The following is a 19,963-nucleotide window of genomic DNA, read 5'->3' on the forward strand; positions in this document are numbered from 1 at the left end:
CTTTTCTCTCACAACAAATCAGCACCAACCGCTAGCCACAGCTAGCCGAACAGAGTGATAGCAAATTAGCAACAAATAAATATTATCCAAGCAAGCCAAATTCCGTTCCATTCACAACAGAAGCAAAGCGAGCAACTGAGAACGCCAGACAGCCAGCAAGAGTCGGAACAACATGGAACAGAATCAAACAAACAAACTCCAGAACAAAGCGTGAGGAACAGAAAGGCAACCAGACAACCTGGACTGGGATGAGCCAACCAACCATGCACACAGGCGCTAATACCAACTAGCTGTCCGTTATGAAGCATACCAGCAGGAAAAATATTTACTTGTGATTTCTGCTTGGAATGGGAATGAAAATATGTTGAAGCCTGAGGATAAACCGTCCTCTTCACAACTAGCAGGCATACCGTCAATCACATACAAACCATTGTTCAACACCAAACTAGCAGCAGCAGTCAACCGAAATGGCACACCCACACCTACCATTCACCACCACAGCAGGAGGCATCAATCATCTCAGCAAGACACCGCCAAATGAACCGATTGCGCAATGCAAAAACACACACCATCACAGATACATACAAGAGCAACATCACTCAAGCTGCCCGTCTCATTGCTTTCTCTTCAAAAGATCAAAAAACCAAAGAGTGTCATTGCATCGCACTACATGCCTAACTAACCACCAGTAAGCCTTTCTTTCCAATTATCCAAAATGGTTTCAGAACCCCATTAGACATCCCCAGCTTGCGCCGAGGGACTACCATATATTGTGTTAGCAACTGTACATATCTTTTCTACAAAATCTACATTTTACCTCTTCAAACCTTAGCTGGCTACAGAAGCTCCCCTCGACTCCATCAAGTCACCAATATCCGCATCAACAAATCAAAACTTGTCTTCATTTCAGTAACATTCTTCAGACCTGTCACAACGACAAAAAGTCAAATGAAATATCTTCAGACATCAGATCGTACTCCAACATGAAAACTTGCAGCGCAGTGCAAGTAAACCATCTAGTGGCACCAACAAGGAAAAGAGAGAGGGAATATGACCTAGTGAAGCAGTTGCCATATGCAAAAGCAAGAAAAATGTGCCTCTTTAAAAAAAATGCATGCAATTGCAGCCATCTTGATATAAAACTGGAGTAATTTATTGCTCAATAGCTGTAACCTTGAAACCAGTGGCTAGAGCAGCTAATAAGACAAATAGAAATAAATGAGCTTTGCTAGCGCAGTAAACATAAATAATGAGAGCCAAATATTTTTGACATCCATCAGGCTCCTAGAGCTGGTCAGGTATTCTTCTCATACCTGTCATGTGCAATTTGGCAAAAAAAAACACACGCTATTTTCTTCTTTCAAACGGAAATGAGCAATGATGTGCGGCATTATAGCGATAGTAATGAGTTCAGAATTTAAGATACTATTACCCACTAATCAACGAAGACATGAACCACAAAACCCAAATAACAGACATGTGCTTCTAGAGAAAATTGGCATAGGACAAAGGTCACCGGAGTAGGAATGACACACAATACAGTTTCTCAGCCTATTTTTGTTATTGTTGTTTTGTGAGGTCAATGTCCTGCAGTTATGATCCGCTTCGGAAACCAATAAACACAATTACTTTCCATCAACATGTGTTCATGAGCTAAACAAAAACCTACTTTGCAGGCATATAAGTTAGTACAACCTGTATTATTTTCAACAGTCCTAAAAATTCATCATAACGAGATATATCCCCTTATCATAATTATAATTTACTTAATGGAATCTAGTTAGATAGGAAATCTAATTTTGGAAAAGTAACAGGAATCTGGGTTCCTATATGTGTCACTGTGAAAAGTGTGAATCAGCATACAACTCTATCAATCAGTCTTCGGACACACAAAAAAACTAGAGCTCCTAAATATTGTCATAAACTCCACTGCTGAAACAAACCCAAAACTAATTTCTTACGAAACCGCACACCTAAAATTACTGAGAGCACAATTCAAGTCTAAACAGCAATCAGACAGCAGTTACTAAAAAGAATAAGGTGTGTTGAGGCTTTCATTACAGTTAGATGTGCTTCGCTAACTGAAATTTGGAAGTGTTGCAAAGTGAGCACAACAATACAAGAAAAATGAGGCACAGATAAACAACAGACACCACGACGAAACGCTATGAAATATATAGATTTAAGTTCCCAATATTTACTACCAGATGTTTATAACTAGCGCGCGTCTAAGCAAGATACAATAAAAACAGTTTGCAGTCCTGATGCATTTTTGAAGCAACATCTAAGAAACCGAACATTTGTGTCATGTGAAACATGAGCTTACACTAAGCAAGATTAGTCTGCTGGATGCTGTTGCAAGACTAGTTACATTGTAAATGTCCTTTCCAAAGACTATGGCAGATCTCATCGTTACACCCCAGGTAGTGCATCTCCATCACAAAACAGACTAAACAAAACCAGCACTTGTTGCACTCAATTCAAATTGCATCTAGTTCCCCGAACCTCACATGTCAAAACCTGCATAAGAGCAACGATTTGAGAAAAGTTCAGACCATGAGTGAGCAGATAGATGAGAGAATCTAAGACAAAATCTACAGGAAAGAAAACTCAGGGGAAAATATAAAGCAGCAGAGAGCTAAAAGAGAAAAGAGTACCTCAAGCAAGGAGTTCAGTTTACAACTTTATCAAGAAGGCCTCCAGCAATTAAGAGAGTGGATATCAGACCTGGCTGGTAGCATCTGAGGAACAACATGGCCTGTCAAAAGAAAAATAGAAAGAAAAGGCTTCAAAAAGACCACAAGGAAACAAATAGACGCCATCCAACAGAGCTGTTTCTTTCCCTAAAGTTAGAAAAGAATAATTGACAAGCTACCATCAAAGAACATTGGACTCCAAGGGGTCTGATTATTGGTGGATTTTATAAAAAAATCATTCAAGAAAATTCATATGAAAACACAGCCCGTGAGGGTGCAACCATAAACTCTTAAGAAACCAAAGACCTGGTAGTGGCGCTCCAGATGGTAAATGGTTTAGAACAGTATGTTGATGATTCATAGGATTCATTGAAGATCTGTCAATGTTCGACCTTGAATATCCTACATGAGAATTTTACTATTAGTATCGGTCTAACTGATTCAAAATAACACTTGTAAAGCTTATGGGAGAACCTACCATCCTGCACAAATGACCCTTCTGAGCAAGATAATGCTCTGGCACCTGCCAGCCAATTATTATGCTGGTCATCTGGACTGAAGTTACCAGATGCCATCCGCCAATGTTCTTCAGATGGATAATGGCTCTGACTGTTTGGAAAGGACTGCACAATATAAGGATTGCGCGGAGGTGGTACAGCTTGTTGACCCAAGGGATTCATGTGTGCGATACGAGAGTGTGAATGAACTGGTGGCGTTTGCGCAGATGGAAAGGCACTGAAATTCCCTTGCTGAAAAGGTACGCCAGTTGGCCGAAACTGGTAATTGCCATTAGATGTTTGTGGTGCCATAAACACGTTATTGTTTCCGTACTCTGCTGGCATTGAAGGTACAAATTTAACCGCAGTTTGCCCATTGGCTGATCCACCAGGAATGAAGTTTGTTGTATTTCCAATAGCTTGTGTCATCTGGGTCAATTGGTTACCCTGCAGCACATGTATTTTTTATTATATAACCAAGAACAAATCATGATATGCAAGTAAGTTAGGAAAAATATTACATTGGGTGTCCTGAAGTACTCTGGAGCTGGAGGCTGATAACCCAATGATGATGGAGATGAAGGAACAGGCGGTAGAATAGAAGGAAGAGGTGAGGCCTGGGTTGGTGGACGTGGTGGAGCAGGCTGAGGAGGTGGTCCAGAAGGCAGTGGGGGAGGTGGTGGTGGAGGTGGTGAAGCTGGCGAAAGTGGAAGTGGTGGCGGCGGTGGCGGCGGTGCTGCAGGAGGCGGTGAAGGAGGCAAAGGAGGTGGAGGAGGTGGAGAATCAGATGGAAGCGGTGGAGGAGGTGATGAACCTGATGGAAGCGGTAGAGGGGGTGGTGAATCTAATGGAAGCGGTGGAGGTGGTGAATCTGATGAAAGCGGTGGAGGGCCATCAGGCAGAGGGGGAAGCTTATTCTGATCAATCAATGCCTGCTCTGAACCAGGCTCTTGTCTAGAGTCATGTTCAATAAGGATAGCACCATCAGTATGTTGCTTGTTGCCTTCCAAAGCACCTTCAATAGCAGCAACAGTAGTTACATTCTCTGGTCTAATAATGTGTTCCTCAGCAGATGCCGGAGCAATAGTATCTTCAGTTTCTCGGATGTTATCACTTTCAACATGCTGTGAAATAAATGGTGATAATCCATTATTTCGAGGGAAGTCTTCATCATCTTCAAAGACTTTTGATGACAAAATTCCAGAAAGCTCAAAAGTTGCATTGCTGAGAACAGAATAAACCAAAAGGCATGTCAGTAATAGCAATAGTTAGTTGAATAGAGAGAATATAACATATATCGATGTACTAAAATATTGGGGAATTCTGCTTCATAATCAAAACAAAATTATAAAAGACAGTCGAGGAAGCAGAAAACTTCAAATGTGCTAGTTACTTCATTTATTCAAAACATGTCCTTACTTCCTACCAGCATGTTCACTGAGATTCGTATTGAAGTCAACAAAATTTGCAATATCCACACCCAACCTGGTGAAGGCTCTCTCTTAGCATAAAGAGTATTTTGTGTTAGAGTATATTTGGTAGTTTAGATATTGTATCCGGACTGCCATACATATCCGGTGGGGTTGCCTTGCACCCCAAGTCTTGTACTCTTATATATACCGGCCGAGGCCTCAAGCTAATACAATCCATTAATTACACCAATTCTATTCTTCTACATGGTATCACGAGTTTAGGGTTTGAGATCCTAGGCAACCTTCCGCTGCCCTAACCCTAGCGCCGCCGGCGCCCCTCCTCTCGCGCCGCCGCCTTCCCCCTGTTTCCCACGGCGCCCCTCCAGGGCGCCCCCTCGCCGGCCTTCTAGCGCGCCCCCGGGGAGGTCGCCCATGACCTCCGCCGGTGGCAGCGCCCTCCATCACGGCAGATCGAGTTAATCCGCCGCCCTTAGAGTGTCAAGCAGTAGCAGATCGGCGTACCTCGTCACCCGCATGGAATCCGCCAACGACCCGATCCGCGCTGCCGTGGTGGCAGTCGCAGTCTCCCGGCGGCGCCCGTGACCCACCTTGTGCTGCCGTGGTGGCAGCAGGGGCTCCGCGTGGCGCCATCAACTCGTCGTCGACGAATTCCGTGCAGCACCTCCGCTCCGACCCGTCGCCTTTCACACCAGGCTTCCCGTCTGGATCCCGCGTCGGCTGCACCGTCCACCCGGTGGCCTCCTCTGCAGCGCCCGTGCGGCCCTATCCCGCGCGCCTCGCGCGGGCTCCCTCCGCCGCCGGTCGCGTCCCTACCCTGGCGGCTTCCTCCGCATCCCGGGGGGTTCTGTCGTCGCCGGCCAGGACGTGCACCACGCTCCGGATCCGCTGCCGTCCCTGGCGGGGATCCTCCACCGCCTCCGGCTACCTGCCGTCGCCGGGAGGGACGCGCGCCACCCGCCCTCATCGCCGTCGCCTGGCCACCTCTTTCTCACCCTCTGTTTCTCTCTCTCGCCCCGTGGCTATGGTCCGTCGTTGACCATGATGAGCAGGGGAGAGGATAAGAGTGGGGAGGAGGCCTTTGCTATGCGCACCCAGAGGCTCTACGCGAAGATTTGCTGCTGCTGATTTATTTTTGTTAGTTTCTCTGATTTTTACTCGATCACTGATCGAGATTGAGTCGCCCACCGCCCGTCGACCTCGCGCCTCTACTTCGACGTCGGCATCGACTTCACCGGCTTCTTCCTCGTCTACGACTGTGTGGCATGGCAAGATGGACGGCGCCCTAGGGGACGCCCGTCTGCACCGCCCACCTCGCCGCTTCTACCGCACGTCGACCCTCGCCGGCTCGTCTTCGTCTTCACCGATCGGGACGCCTTCACCGACTTCGTCCACCGTCATCTCGCCTCACGCTACTCGGTCTGATCAGCCGACGTGCGTGATCCACCCGGCTCCCGTGACGTCCGTCCTCGTCGAGCGCGCCCCTTTACCGAGCATGGAGGGCTGCCACTGCGTCGCCTCTTCGGGTAGCAGTGGCGTCACCCCGTGGTCTTCTCCGCCGTTGCTTCCTCACCGCCACCGACCACGTCCACGACTTCATCATCGACTCGTCGCTGCGCGTTTCGCGCATGGTCTTCGTCAAGCTGTATGAGTTCTTCGCCGTCTCTTTCGAGCACCGCCGCCGCGCCATCCGGATCATTCGGCCTTGTGCTGGAAAGTCTGGGTTCCCCTCCTCGCTTCGTCTAGCACAACCACGTCGCCAGCGTCGCCATCTCGTCCCCGACTACTTCGTCTACTCCAGCAACAACAGGCGTTGGCACCTTCTACCTCGCCTTCTTCTGCGCCTGCGACCGCCATGGAGGCCTTCTCTACTGGTCCCCCTCGGCAACGGCGTCTGGTTGTACATCCTCCCTTGCACGTTCGGTATTGGCAACACCGGTGAGTGCCCATCGTCCCCGATGCGTTCCCGAGCCTGGCAAACTCGGGCATGTGTCGCCCGATGGCCTGACTGCATCGACTTTGGCATCGCTCCCTCTACGACTGCCTCGACGCGTCGCCATCTTCGTCTCCGGCGTCTTCTCCATTACGCCACCACCATGGCGCCTCCTCGTGCGCCCGCGGCTTCATGTGCGGCTACCTCGTCTTCGGCAACTTCGACAGCTCTACGTCGACCACGACTACTCTACGCACGGCATCTTCGACCATGGCTCCTTCATCTCGGCTATCTCGACATCAGCACAAAGGGCTACCATCCGCATGAGTTTCTCGCCGGTTCTCTCCAGTCGCAGCATCCTCATTGTGCCGACGCTACAACTGCGGGGGGATGTCAGTCCGTCGGTTCCTACCTTCGGCTTCTCCTCCAGTCTCACCGTCTGCAGTGCTCCCGCTGTGACTGCGGGAGGATGTTAGAGTATATTTGGTAGTTTAGATATTGTATCCGGACTGCCATACATATCCGGTGGGGTTGCCTTGCACCCCAAGTCTTGTACTCTTATATATATCGGCCGAGGCCTCAAGCTAATACAATCCATTAATTACACCAATTCTATTCTTCTACATTTTGGAAATCCTACTAGAACAGCTTAATGTGGGTACATTACCATAGCATACTCTAGGTTCCACAATACTAACATAACAATCATACTCTATGATAAACAAATAAGGCTATGCATACGTGGGAAAGATAATGGTGCTGCTGTGCTTCTTGACTTTCTAAACTAAAAAGAGAGAACATCTAACTCATGTCCAGTGCAGCTGTATCACATATGGTATTTTTAAATATGGGCCCAACATGCTTGTTACTATCCAGCAAGTACTAACCAACGAAACCTAAAATGCAATCCAAGGATATGGATAAACATCAAATTGTTAAGTTGCCATATTATTATATTATTGATCTTATAAGCAAACTGACATGAATTTAAAATATTGAGTCAATGAATCTACTAGAACTTACATCTCAAGCTACAAAAATAAAAATAGTGAAATGAGGTGTAGAACTAGTAAATGGAATCAGGTCGCACTACCTTCCATACTCATCAACAAGCATGTCATCCATCTCCCTAATAGGATCATCTACAGAGCGTTCAGCGCGGGATGGTCGCTTCAGCATAAAACTAGTGCTAGTATCGTCATTTGGCACCTCGATATCACCCATGTACTTTCGGAGTATTTCTTCTGGCATAATCTTTCTCTCAAGCCACAATCTTAAAACCTACAAAACCGGTAGCAAAAAAAAAGTGACCTACTGTTAAGAAGAACAATTAGAATCAGTAGTAACGTCAATACTTTGAGGCACTGGCGCCGGTTTTCACGAGCACTAGATCCAGGTGGAGCTGCAGCACCCAAAAGACGAGGCAGTGCAGCTTGAACAGTGGGAACATATGAAGCCCCAGCAACGCCTAAACATTTCAAAATTCAGATACAAAGAAAAAGAATAAATTTGGGGCATCAGATAGCTCTGAGAGCAGGATTAATGTAAGACTTAAAAAACAAATTTACCTCTCTGAGAATGAGAACACTGTGTTATAGAATCCACAAGAAAAAGGAGGTCAATTCTGCGATGCAAATTAGGCTCGCTCTCCAATTTCTGTACGAGAAGCTCCACAATCTGGATTAGAAATAATAAGGATAGTGAACTATTGATGAAACAATAATGCAGATAGCATGAGAGAGAGAGAGAGAACCTCTCCAGCAATGCCATATTTACAGCACTCAATTGCATGGCGTGTTGCACGTCCTATACTATCCTTTGTCCTTGATAGTGTCTCTATCATTCCCTCCAAAGCATCACGAGCAATCGCTGCATCAGTACCACCGCTAGGTGAACCGCTGGCCTGCCTAGATTTGGGACTCTTTCCATGCTCATGGTCAAGCTCCATTGGGCTTTTCAGAACAATACGTTGACCAGGACTCTCAGGAAGAGCAATTCTGGGTGGGGATGGAATGCGAAAAACAGGACTAGGGCTTAGTCCTGGCAAACCATATGGTGTTGAGGTACTACCAGCATTATCAGTCAAAGGCCCATCAAACTTTCCATGAGTAGATGCCATAAGGTTTCTCCTTGCTTGGGCAGCTGCAATAAGATGTTTCATTGACTTGACAGAGTCTGGGTTAGGTTCAGAAGCTGCTTTATCAACAGTAATGGATCTGCAAAAGAGAAAACTGCAAACTATCAACAATGTCCACAGCTAAACTTTTTGAACGCAAATATTTAAGTATCAGAAAAAAGAAACTTGGTCAGTTCAAAATGCAAAGCAGTATACCTTTCCTCTTTCAAGTGATCCCACTTCCCAGCCCGTTCTGCTGACACAATCACAGTGGTGCTCACCTTATGCTCAACAGCCTGTGCCCCAGGCTTCGATTTTGCCTTCGTGTCTTCCGATTTGGAAAGCAATGAGTTCTTTTCTGAGGCAGGATAGTTTCGAGAATGGGAGTTCCCAGATGTTAGGTGCAACTGTTTAGAAGAACTATGAAGTTTCTTCACCTCAGAGGGTGTAGGCATTTTTACTTGACTAGAGGATTTGCGATCAACCAGGTTCATTTTGTTACCCATGCCAGCAAAAGTATCAACTGACCCTGTGATTGATCTTCTCCCCATTACCTGGTGTCTGGCATGCACTTTATCCTGATTCGGTGAGGAACAAACTAGCTCATGCTTCGCAGGTGACATCCCGGAACCTTTTGATTTCTCTTCTGTTGCAGGGCCTGGTTTTTTTAAAGAAGCATTGCCAACATGAGATGAAAAATTTCCCCGACTACCTGCCTTCTCAGATGAGACTATATGTGTAGAGATAGATTTGGCCGAAGTTCTGTGAAGTGGTGTTCTCTGTCCTTCATCCTCGTCATCATCAAAGCGACACGCTCTTCTCTTGGGTTTGTCTAATTGCCTATCAACACGTGAGGCACCCTCCTTCATGCTTGAACCCTTTTTAGCAGAATCAGCGACAGTTGACTGAGTTGCAGAACCAGATGCTGGTTCCACAACCTCAGAATGAAGCCTTGATACAGGTGATACAACACTATCTGATCTCCGTGCCCTATCATCACTGATACCAGTCTTAGGAATCGTGTTTTTTCCTGTTTCTACAGCAGTAGATCTCTCATGTTTCATAGCACTCTGCTTTTCATAATTAATGCTTAACTTTGCCTCACTCTTGACAACTGTCTTATCTGTTTCACCAGCCTTGTCCATAAGTCTTGGCTTTTTTGCCGGACGTATATCAGTATTACTGTCCATCTTACGTCGGCCACCACCAGGCTGAGACTTCTTATTGGAAGAAAACCCACCAGATGATTTTCCAGTGAAATCCTTATCACGCTTGCCATGCACAATTTTATTATGGTCCCTTCTCTCTGAACCAGTGGCAAGTGATTGCTTTGCTGTGATTTTTGACTTCTTAAATTCTCTGCTCTCTTTGTCAGCCGTCATGTTTAATACGTCAAATGCAACCTCAGTAGCAGTCCTTCCAGTAGAACTACCAATATCAGCACGCTTATTTTCCTTCCTTTCAGCATTCCTCAACAGCTTGTTGGCTTTAGATTTCGTTGGCACTTCAAGGGCACAAACTACCTCCAAGTTAGGGTCCAGAACAAAACCTTCTGGTGGACGGCTCTCATTTTCAATTTTAACCTCTTCAGTCTCCCTTTCTGCACGCACAGAAGTTGGTGAATGCTCCTGTTCTAGGTACATGTCAAGTGCGGACTTGGATGCAACTTGCTTTTTTGTCTTTGGATGCTGAGGATCCTGTAGTGAAGATGTTTTGTTTTGAGAAACTGCTAAAGAATGATCCCCTATTTCATGACCACCATCTTGCATGTCCTCCTCAGTCCCTGAGCCTGGCCCTGAAGCATTCGAGTCATCAGTAGGGCTATCACTCTCCATTCGTCCCAACCCTGGAGTCTGACCATCAACAGGTGACTTTGCAAGGTGCTCTGTAGTCTTTTCACTCTGATCAGGCAATGCTCCACTTGCAGCTTCAGATGATTTTGGCAGCTCACTATAGGCCTTGCAGATCTGCTCCACGGCATCATTATAAGCTTGGACATATTTTCTTTGCACTTTAATATTTGGAGCTCGATTTAACAGATCATTCTTTGTCTTCTCCGTAAACTCCTGAAGATCTGCCAGAGGTACAAAAGCACTGCAGGATGATATTTGTTCATTAGCAACCAAGTGATCATAGCAAGGAAAAAGACAGCAAAGGCAACAAATCAACACCAAACCATGTGGCTATCATAGAAAGGAAAAGGTACGAAAGCAACATTATCAGAATATATCTAGCGAACAACCAGTTAAAAAATTTAAGCAATCTCTGCAGGCTTTAACAGGAGCAAGCTACGAAGAAATAAAACACATTGTTGGTTTGTTAGTTCTGCAAACCGTAGGCCGTAGGAGTTGTCCAGAAGATTGTATGGACTCAGTAAGTAAAATAAGAGGCTTAAAGCAACAAAGTGAGGATATTTCAGGAAGCAATTTCTAGTAATAAATGCTTTCATCTCTCAACCTAGTTAAATAAAACATGCCTAGGGACTAGCCATGCAAACAGCAGCAAGTAACCTAACATCCACGATGGAGCTAGGAATTGCACGAGTTTTTACACTATAAAAATAAGTGAAACTAGTCAGATAAGGTAAATGTGGAGGCCAGTTGGTTAGAATTGGAATCCACAAGTTTTGAGATGCAAGTTAAATATTTAGATAGGCAATAGGCAATCAAACATGAGAATAGTCAGGACTACAACTCCACTTCTCTATATTTACATTCTTTCTTTAATAAGTTGACGTATGAAAGCCATTTTGCAAAAAAGAGAGAAAGTGAAGGATTATGTTCTCCCTAAAACTGCAAAGTACATAACTAGCTATCAAGTACTTCCACACAGAGAGATATGGGAGGCACGTGAAAATTGTAATTTTGACAGGTAGGGCAACAAATTTTGGGCGGTAAACATCTACTCCCTTGTCGTGACCTGAAGCTGTCTAGTTGTCTGAGCTAAATGACACTAGTGAGAAACTGCACGCTCAACGTGATCTATGGCATGGCAAGACCTTTTAATCTCCATACGTACCCAACAGCAAACCGGGAATGCAGGTTCGCCATGTGTTAAACATGCAGTAGCAAATATAAATGGAAGTAGAAAAGCAAAAGGCTGCTCTACATTGATACAGGTCAGACGACCAGGCTTGGTTATTAAACAAGTAATAAGTAACTGTCCTAGAGTGGCATTGTTAGACGATTTGTATACTAAGCATGTGTGTCGGGCACGCATGACCCAACAAGGAATGAATTGATGAGTTGCCAGAATTGCGGTTGCAATAACGGAAAAAAAAACGGTTACATCTCTCTGGTGCCATAGAAGTAGACGAAGAACTTGCGCGGCATTGGCGTCTGGCTCCAGTCCTCAGGCTTGCTGATCTGCAGGGACGGGAACAGAGAGCGTTAGTTGAGGCCAGGCAGGAGGGATAAGGTGTTGGCAACCCTAAGCACAAGCAATGGAGAGAAGATACCTTGGCTGGCCAGGCCGGGTATCCCTTGATCTTGGCGAGGACGAGGTCGCCGAGCTGGGGTTCCCTGGTCCACTTGGGGCCCTGCTTGGCGCCGCGCCTACCGCCGGGAGGCATTGGCGGCGGGGGCGGCGGAGGAGGAGGACGCCCCTCCCCCCAGCGTCGAACCCTAACCTAAGCCTAGCAGCAGAGAGCGGCGAAGCGAGGAGTCCGCCGCACCCTAGGGGGGGAAGCCTCGCGGGTCGGAACCCACCCCAGGGCCCAGGCACCCGCAACCCTAGGGTCGGAAAGGGGCGAGCGGCGGGGGTGGTCGGGGCGCGGGTGGAGATGGAATCGGCGGGCGATCCCCTCCGCTTCTTAGGAGCTGCTGCTTGGAATCGCTTTTGGGTGGGGGGTGGGGGTGGGGATGCTGCTGCTGCTGCTGCGCGGCGGCTGCTGCTGCTTCTTCCTCCTCGCGTCGCGGCGTCTCCTCCTCCTCCTCCCTCCCCCTCGGCGCTGCGGATGCGGCTCTACTGTTGTGTGCGGCTGCGATGTGGGTCCACCCCTTCCTTCCCTTCACTTCCTGGCCTCTTCCGCCACCAGCCGCGCGATCGGCATCGCACGGTACTAACACATTGCTCGAGCCAGTACGATCGGAGACATATCTGGTGCAATCATGCAACTGGTGAAATCACCGTGCAATTAAACTAAAAAGGTCTTCAAAAAATTCTGAAAAAAATCATGAATGTACATCTCGGTCTACCCCATTTACATATAAATTTCCACGATCAAATTCATCTTACACTTGCAGTTACAAAAAAGACAAATTTGGGCTGCATTTGAACGTTAATGATTGTCAGAAAATTTGTCTTTTTTGTAACTGCAAGTGTAAGATGAATTTGATCGTGGAAATTTATATGTAGATGGGGTAGACCGAGATGTACATTCATGATTTGTTTCAGAATTTTTTGAAGACCTTTTTAGTTTGATTGCACAGTGATTTCACCAGTTCCGTGATTGCACCAGATATGTCTCCAGTACGATCCGCTCTCCTTTTTATCTTTTCTTCTAGGGTGTTCATCAATCCATCCCCAGTTCAACAAGACACCAAATACAAAGCTATACTAGATCAAAAAAAAAATACAAAGCTATACGTGTGAGAACTTTTAATTAGTGAAGTTTAAACTCCATACGTGTGAGAGCGGCGGGGCGAGGAGGCGGCAATTATAAAAAAAACTCCATTGTCGAGCATGCCTATATAAACATGCTCGACAATAAAAGTTTTTTATTATTAAATTGCAATATATCATGTATCTCATATTATATAGCAGGAAATGATCTATGTCGGGACTCGACAAATGTGTCATCTACACTCGCCAGCCTAAGCCTCCTTATACGTGGTGGTAGCTTGGTGTGGATACACAATATAGTGAAGTTTAAATATTTCTAAATTTGCAAGCAACAAAGTAAGATGAAGATAAAATGTGTTGTTGAAATCCTTGTTAGCTGTGTCAGCTTCAATAGTTTGTGGATATATGTTGGCATCTTGGCGAATCTGTAGCAGAAAATATGTGACGGACTACTTTTACAAGCACAAATTATATGTCTTTACGAGAACATAGAGTAGGTTGACAGGCTAACTTAATAAGTTTGACTCTAGGTTGTAATTTTTTTTTATGGATGCAAACATATTATATAAATCTTAGAAGCGCATCTAATTAAATAGTATATGCTTAGGTCTATTCAGTTCTAAAGAAAACGTTTGGCTTAGTTTTAAGTACCTAATCCATCCCTCTTTTCATTGGATGCAACGATTCCATACAAGCAAGTGAAAAGATAAATTGATAATAACAAAAGAATAAAGAGCCCCATGTAGTGTTGCAGAAACCTCAAAGAGAAAATATTTAATTAGTTATTCATCATGTTCGGCTGCTCTGCTGCTTCTGGCTGGTTTGAAGCTCCAGCCATTCAGCTAGCCCGCTACGACCGTTCAGCTGCTCACCGCTGTTGGGGATTGGACCTTCGGGTAGACTCTCGGAGGTCGATCCCACCATCGAAAATGCTCCCTAACTCGTTTGCAGGGCTCCAACGAAGGAAGGCGAGCACACCCGAAGGTCGACGGTCGCTCGCGGGATCGCCCCAGGCCAGGGTCGGGAGACCGAAGGATGCAGTTGCTCGCCCGGGAGCACAAGCCAGGAGAACAAGACCTTCGAAAGGACCAGGGAGGTCACCTTCGGATACGAAGGTCATGGTTGATCACTCAGAAGTGACCGGGGGCCTGCGAAGGACCTCGGCGCCCGAATGTTATCAAGCATTAGGATGAGACCCGACGAAGGACACAAAGACCTTCGTCGAGAATAGACGTGCATGTAAAACGTGAATACGTGAAAAGGTCGGATTTGTACACCTCTCACCTTGTAATTTTACCCCGAAACCGGCTGTAAGTGAGCTGTACATGAGTTGGAAGGGGGCAGATTAGAAAAATCTAGCCGAGGGCTAAGGGTATAAATAGCCCCCTCTCTCCACAGTGTACGGGGTTGAATTTTCTGGTTATTACTGAAGAATTAAGCGCCTACTTCCATTGCCATTTTCATACTGTTCATGCTCCCTGTTTGAACATCTAAGAAGTAAATATCCCAACAGCAGCGCCCACCGTTCTAGCTCGAAAAACAACCTTCGATGGCCCCACCGAAGAGGAAAGCCCCCGCTGGCACCACTAGCAACTCCACTCAGCCTGGCCCTGTCCTCGACGGCTCTCCACCGCAGCACGAAGAAGCCAACCCACGAATTGAAGACATCACCACCGAAGCTGTTCTTCATGTAGATCCGGTTGAAGACGCCGAAAACACCGAAGCTCATCAAACCCAATCCGCGGAGCTCACAGAAGCAGCACTCAAACTCAAGGCTCTTGAAATGAAGAAAAGGAACATCGAAGCTCAGCTCGCCACAAAAAAGAGGGCACTGGACCAAGCAAACAAGCTAGCCGAGGCCAGGCGCAAACTAACAGAAATGGAGGCAGAAGTTGAGAATTTGCAGAGGGCATACCAAGAAATGCCCGAAGGTTCTGCCCAACAAGAAAACCGCGTCATCCACCAGACAACCTTCACTCACAATGAAGACCGAAGGTCACCACCGGTCAACCTCCCATTTGACCCGACCTCACCACTTTCAGTCGCTCTGCAGCGAACTTCATGGCCGCTCGGCTACAAGCCCACACAGCTCCCCAAGTACAATGCTACAACTGATCCAACCCAGTTCCTCATGGCCTACGAAGCAACCATTGCTTCGGCCAGAGGTGACACTCAACCATGGCCAAGTCCTTCGCCATGGCTTGTGAAGGTTCTGTGGCTAACTGGTACTCATATCTTCCCCAACAATCAATCAATAACTGGTACCAGCTGAAAGGAAGGCTCCTCCAGGATTTTCAGGGATTCAGAAGGCTAAATACCAACACTGTGAAAAACTTCAAGTGCCCACAGCACGACCGCGAGCCTCTCTATGACTATTTCCGGAGGTTCGTTCAGAAGAAGGCTCAAATTCCAAACTTCCCAGAGAAAGATGCGATCGAGAAATGCATCGAAGGTCTCCTACCTGGCCAGCTTGCTTTTCCTCTCACAAGAGAGCCCCCGAGGACCCTGGAGGAGCTCTATACAGAAGCAGAGAATTACACGAAGTCAGATGCCGACCATCGCAGAAGGGTAGAGCAAAGAAGAATTATGCGTCAGGCAGAAAAATACAATCAGCAAATATGGCAGCAAGAGAAGAAGCCAGCTCAGCAACTCGTTTTACCTGTGGAACCCTCACAAGATGATGAGCAACAATTAACCTTTGATCCCTTCATGATACCACCAGAGTTGGAACCGCAACACACAAATGACAAGCAACCTTCGTCCAGAGCACGGGGCAGAGGTCGCGGCAGAGGAAGAGGCCAAGTCCGCGGACCTTCGCGTGAACCCAAAAATTCTTCTGTCACTTCCACGGGTCTAACTCTGATCATAGAACAAACCAGTGCCCGGAGAAAAAGAAGACCCTTGAGAGAATGGAGTCCGAGAAAAAAGCCAAGCTAGTTGGGCATACTACATGGCCTCAGACTCCACAAACTCAACCTCAACAAATATAGTACACACAACCTTTGTTCGTTCCACCCCCCATTTACCCAAGCATACCGCCCACCCATGTTCAACTACAACTACAACCACAACTGGCAGTCGCAGCTAAACCCCCAAACACAACCCAATCAACCCGCCACCCAAGCTCAGCCAACACAAGAGCAGCTACCACCACCCCCAATCCACCCACCAAAACAAGAAAACCAAACCACAAATAGCCAACCCGCAGCACTACCAACCTTCAGGATGATCATGCCCATCTTCGGAGGTTCCACCCTGGACTTCGAAAACAAGAGACAGCGCAGAGACTACTTCAGGCAAGTCCATTGCATCGTCTCCGAAGGTCCAACCAAGAGAACCCGGTGGTCACACACTCAGATCACCTTCTCCGAAGAAGATGTCAACCTCAACAGCTACCCACACACAGATGCTCTTATCATCGAGGCAAACATTCAGGGCTGGAGGATTGGCAAGATACTAGTTGACACTGGCAGTTCTGCAGACATCATCTTTTCTGACACCTTCGACAAGATGGGGCATCGACCGAAGCCTGCTTCAGCCTTCGGATATCCCTTTACTGGGATTCAGAGGAAAGAGAGTGAACGCAATCGGCAAACTGTCACTCCCTGTGTCCTTCGAAGACACAGCCAATGCCAGAACAGAGCACATCACCTTCGATGTGGTAGAGATGCCCTACCCATACTACGCAATCCTAGGAAGGGGGACAATCAACAAATTCGAAGCTATCATTCACCAACTGTACTTGTGCATGAAGATTCCAGCTCCCGCGGGGGTCATCAACGTCCGCGGGGACCAGCAGCTTGCGCGGGACATAGAGCGGGGATACACCCCAGGCCAGAAAAATGTCCACAACCTTCGGATTGAATCCAAGTCCGTTACATTCAAAGAGCAGCACAGAGACAACGAGAAAGAAAACTTCGAAAAAGACTGCGAAGTCAAGAAGGCCCCCCTTGACGTGCATCTACCCGACAAAATGGTAACCATCAATGCAACCCTCGAGCCCGAGGAAGAAAAAGAGCTTCTCGAGTTCCTCTGCAAGAATCAAGATGTTTTTGCATGGTCCTCCAGTGACCTACGGGGTGTCAACAGAGATATCATTGAGCATCGCTTGGATATCAACCCAAACATCAAGCCGAAGAAGCAGAAGCTTCGCAAAATGGCAGATGAAAAAGTCGCAGCAGTCAAGGCCGAAGTCCAGAGACTGCTAGATGCAAATGTCATTCGAGAAGTCAAGTACCCAACTTGACTGGCAAACACCGTGCCGGTCAAAAAGAAGAATGGCAAGTGGCGCATGTGCATCGATTTCACTGACCTCAATAAAGCCTGCCCGAAGGATGACTTCCCACTGCCAAGAATCGACAGAGTCGTTGATGATGCGGCAAACAGTCAACTGATGTCTCTGCTGGATTGTTTCTTCGGATACCATTAGATTTGGATGAGGAAAGAAGATGAAGAAAAAACAAGCTTCATAACCCCCTTCGGCACCTACTGCTTCGTGAGGATGCCCGAAGGATTGAAAAATTTAGTACAGTCTTTTTCAATAATGTCTTCGGTGGTCCTGGAGCACCAACTCAGAAGAAATGCCCTGGCTTATGTCGATGATATTGTAGTAACCAGTTCAATAAGAGGTAACCATGTGGCAGACCTAACCGAAACCTCCGCATTCCAAAAAAAAGCAGGGTTATCTCTGAACCCCAACAAGTGCATCTTTGGAGTTCACAAAGGAAAAGTGCTAGGATGCCTCGTGTCCACCAAAGGCATCGAAACAAATCCTGACAAAGTAAAAGCTCTCTAGAACATGGAGGAGCCCAAGTCCATCAGGGACGTACAGAAGCTCACAGGGCGGATTACAGCCCTAAACAGATTTATCCCTCGCTCTGCTGACCGAAGCCTACTATTCTTCAAGGTCCTTCGCAATGCAAACAAATTCGAGTGGGGCCTCGAGCAAAGCGAAGCCCTTCGGGCACTCAAAAATTATCTCCAGAACATGGTCAAAATAAACTCACCTGACCCCAAGGATGTGTTGCTCCTGTACATCGCAGCATCCTACTCTGCTGTCAGTGCAGCGCTCGTGCTCGAGAGAGAAGTTGAAGGAAAGAAGAAGCAGCTACCTGTCTACTTCGTATCCGAAGATCTTGTAGGCTCGAAGCTCAACCTCTACATGATTTGTTCAGTAACAGAGAGGACTCAGTCAGAATTGCCAAATGGGCTTCGGAACTCTCTGAGTTCTACATAGACTTCGAGAAGAACGACCATCAAGTCACAAGTATTGGCAGACTTCATTGCCGATTGGACATCCCCAACCTTCAAGGAGGAACCTTCAACTGAAACCTGGATCGTGCACTGCGATGGGGCATGGTGCAACAACGGAGCGGGTATTGCTGCAATCATAGAGTCTCCTTCGGGAGCAAAAACAAGATACGCAGCACGTCTAAGCTTCGGCAACCTCGAATCATCAACCAACAACACCACCGAGTATGAAGGCTTGCTCCTGGGCCTTCGCAAAATGAAAGCCCTTGGCCATCAAAACTTCATAGTCAGAACAGATTTGAAGGTTGTCAGAGACCACATTGAAAAAGACTCAGAAGCAAGAAAACCAGAGCTCATCGAGTACCTCGATGCCGTCAGAGTAATGGAAAAATATTTCAAGGGCTTCGATATCGTTCATATTCCAAGGCACATGAATGACGAAGCTGACAAGCTGGCAAAGGCAGCATCAAGAAAGGAGCAATTACCTTCGGATGTATTCTTCGAAGAAATCACAGAACCTTCGGTCAAGCCGAAGAAAGAAAAGCAGGTTTCAGTCATATCAGCTGAAGACTAGAGAACACCCATAATGGAATACCTTTGGGGAAACAACAAACTAGAAAATGAGAAAGAAGAGAAGAAAATATTCCAAAGAGCAAGGGGCTACATAATCTCCGAGGGTGAGCTGTTCAAGTCAGGCGTCACCAGCCCATGGCATTGAGCTTCTCAAGGAAATACACTCCGGGTTCTGTGGATCCCACATTAGCTTCAGACAACTCATCTCCAAAGTGTTCTGGCAAGGTTTTTTCTGGCCCACGGTGCTAAAGGACGCCCAGCACATAGTCAAGACATGCCAAGCATGCCAAATGATGGGCTCAAAATCCTCAAAACCTTCGGAGCCAACGCAGCTAATACCTCCAACATGGCCCCTGCAAAGATGGGGAATTGACATCGTTGGGCCCCTACCCACCGCTCAAGGCAATTACAAGTACGCAGCAGTTGCTGTCGAGTATTTCACAAAGTGGATCGAAGCCAAGCCCCTAATAAACATCACATCAGAAACAATTAGAAAATTCTTCTGGCAGAACATCATCTACAGGTTTGGGGTCCCGCGGGAAATCACCGTTGATAATGGCAAACAGTTTGATTCACAACTCTTCAGAGAGTTCTGTTACAGTGTGGGTACGAAGGCAATCTTTGCTTCGGTTTACCACCCGCAATCTAACGGGGCCATCGAAAGAGCCAACGTCATCATCTTCGGAAGCATCAAAAAATGCATGTTTGATCAGAAAAAGGGCAAATGGGCGGATGAACTAACGAAGGTCATCTGGTCCCACAATACTTCAGAATCAAGAACAACGAAGTTCACCCCATTCAGGCTACTCTATGGTGCCGAAGCAATGACACAATAAGAGCTTAAAAACCAAAGCCTAAGGATGACTCACCAAGCCGAGGCCATACCATCGAGCGACATGGATCTT

General features: G+C 46.8%; 1 protein-coding gene across 2 annotated transcripts; it reads right to left on the reverse strand.

Moving 5' to 3' along the window:
- Positions 1–571: 571 nt before the first annotated feature.
- LOC120679754 (ENHANCER OF AG-4 protein 2-like) lies at positions 572–12,655 on the reverse strand. Of its 2 annotated transcripts, none has more exons than XM_039961410.1 (13): positions 12,130–12,655; positions 11,961–12,037; positions 8,889–10,766; positions 8,310–8,772; positions 8,125–8,233; positions 7,912–8,024; positions 7,650–7,837; positions 3,715–4,417; positions 3,175–3,640; positions 3,003–3,098; positions 2,658–2,758; positions 2,327–2,520; positions 572–925 (listed from the first exon to the last, which is right to left on the reverse strand). In XM_039961410.1, the coding sequence occupies exons 1-11, from the start codon at positions 12,241–12,243 to the stop codon at positions 2,688–2,690; spliced, it is 4,278 nt and encodes a 1,425-aa protein (XP_039817344.1). In that variant the 5' UTR covers positions 12,244–12,655; the 3' UTR covers positions 572–925; positions 2,327–2,520; positions 2,658–2,687. The 2 variants fall into 2 exon arrangements, with proteins under 2 accessions (XP_039817344.1, XP_039817345.1); XM_039961411.1 differs by having other exon boundaries at positions 606–925; positions 2,372–2,520.
- Between the last annotated feature and the right edge of the window lie 7,308 nt (positions 12,656–19,963).

Source organism: Panicum virgatum, chromosome 6N (assembly GCF_016808335.1).
Source record: "Panicum virgatum strain AP13 chromosome 6N, P.virgatum_v5, whole genome shotgun sequence".
Classification (NCBI taxonomy): domain Eukaryota; kingdom Viridiplantae; phylum Streptophyta; class Magnoliopsida; order Poales; family Poaceae; genus Panicum; species Panicum virgatum.

What these genes read in the sequence shown, in the direction of transcription:
- LOC120679754 (XM_039961410.1), bottom strand. Translation starts at nt 12,243, where the DNA reads ATGCCTCCCGGCGGTAGGCGCGGCGCCAAGCAGGGCCCCAAGTGGACC. An exon ending in ACCCGGCCTGGCCAGCCAAG is followed by an intron (nt 12,038 to 12,129) that starts GTATCTTCTCTC and finishes CCGTCCCTGCAG; the next exon opens with ATCAGCAAGCCTGAGGACTG. An exon ending in AATATGGCATTGCTGGAGAG is followed by an intron (nt 8,234 to 8,309) that starts GTTCTCTCTCTC and finishes TTTCTAATCCAG; the next exon opens with ATTGTGGAGCTTCTCGTACA.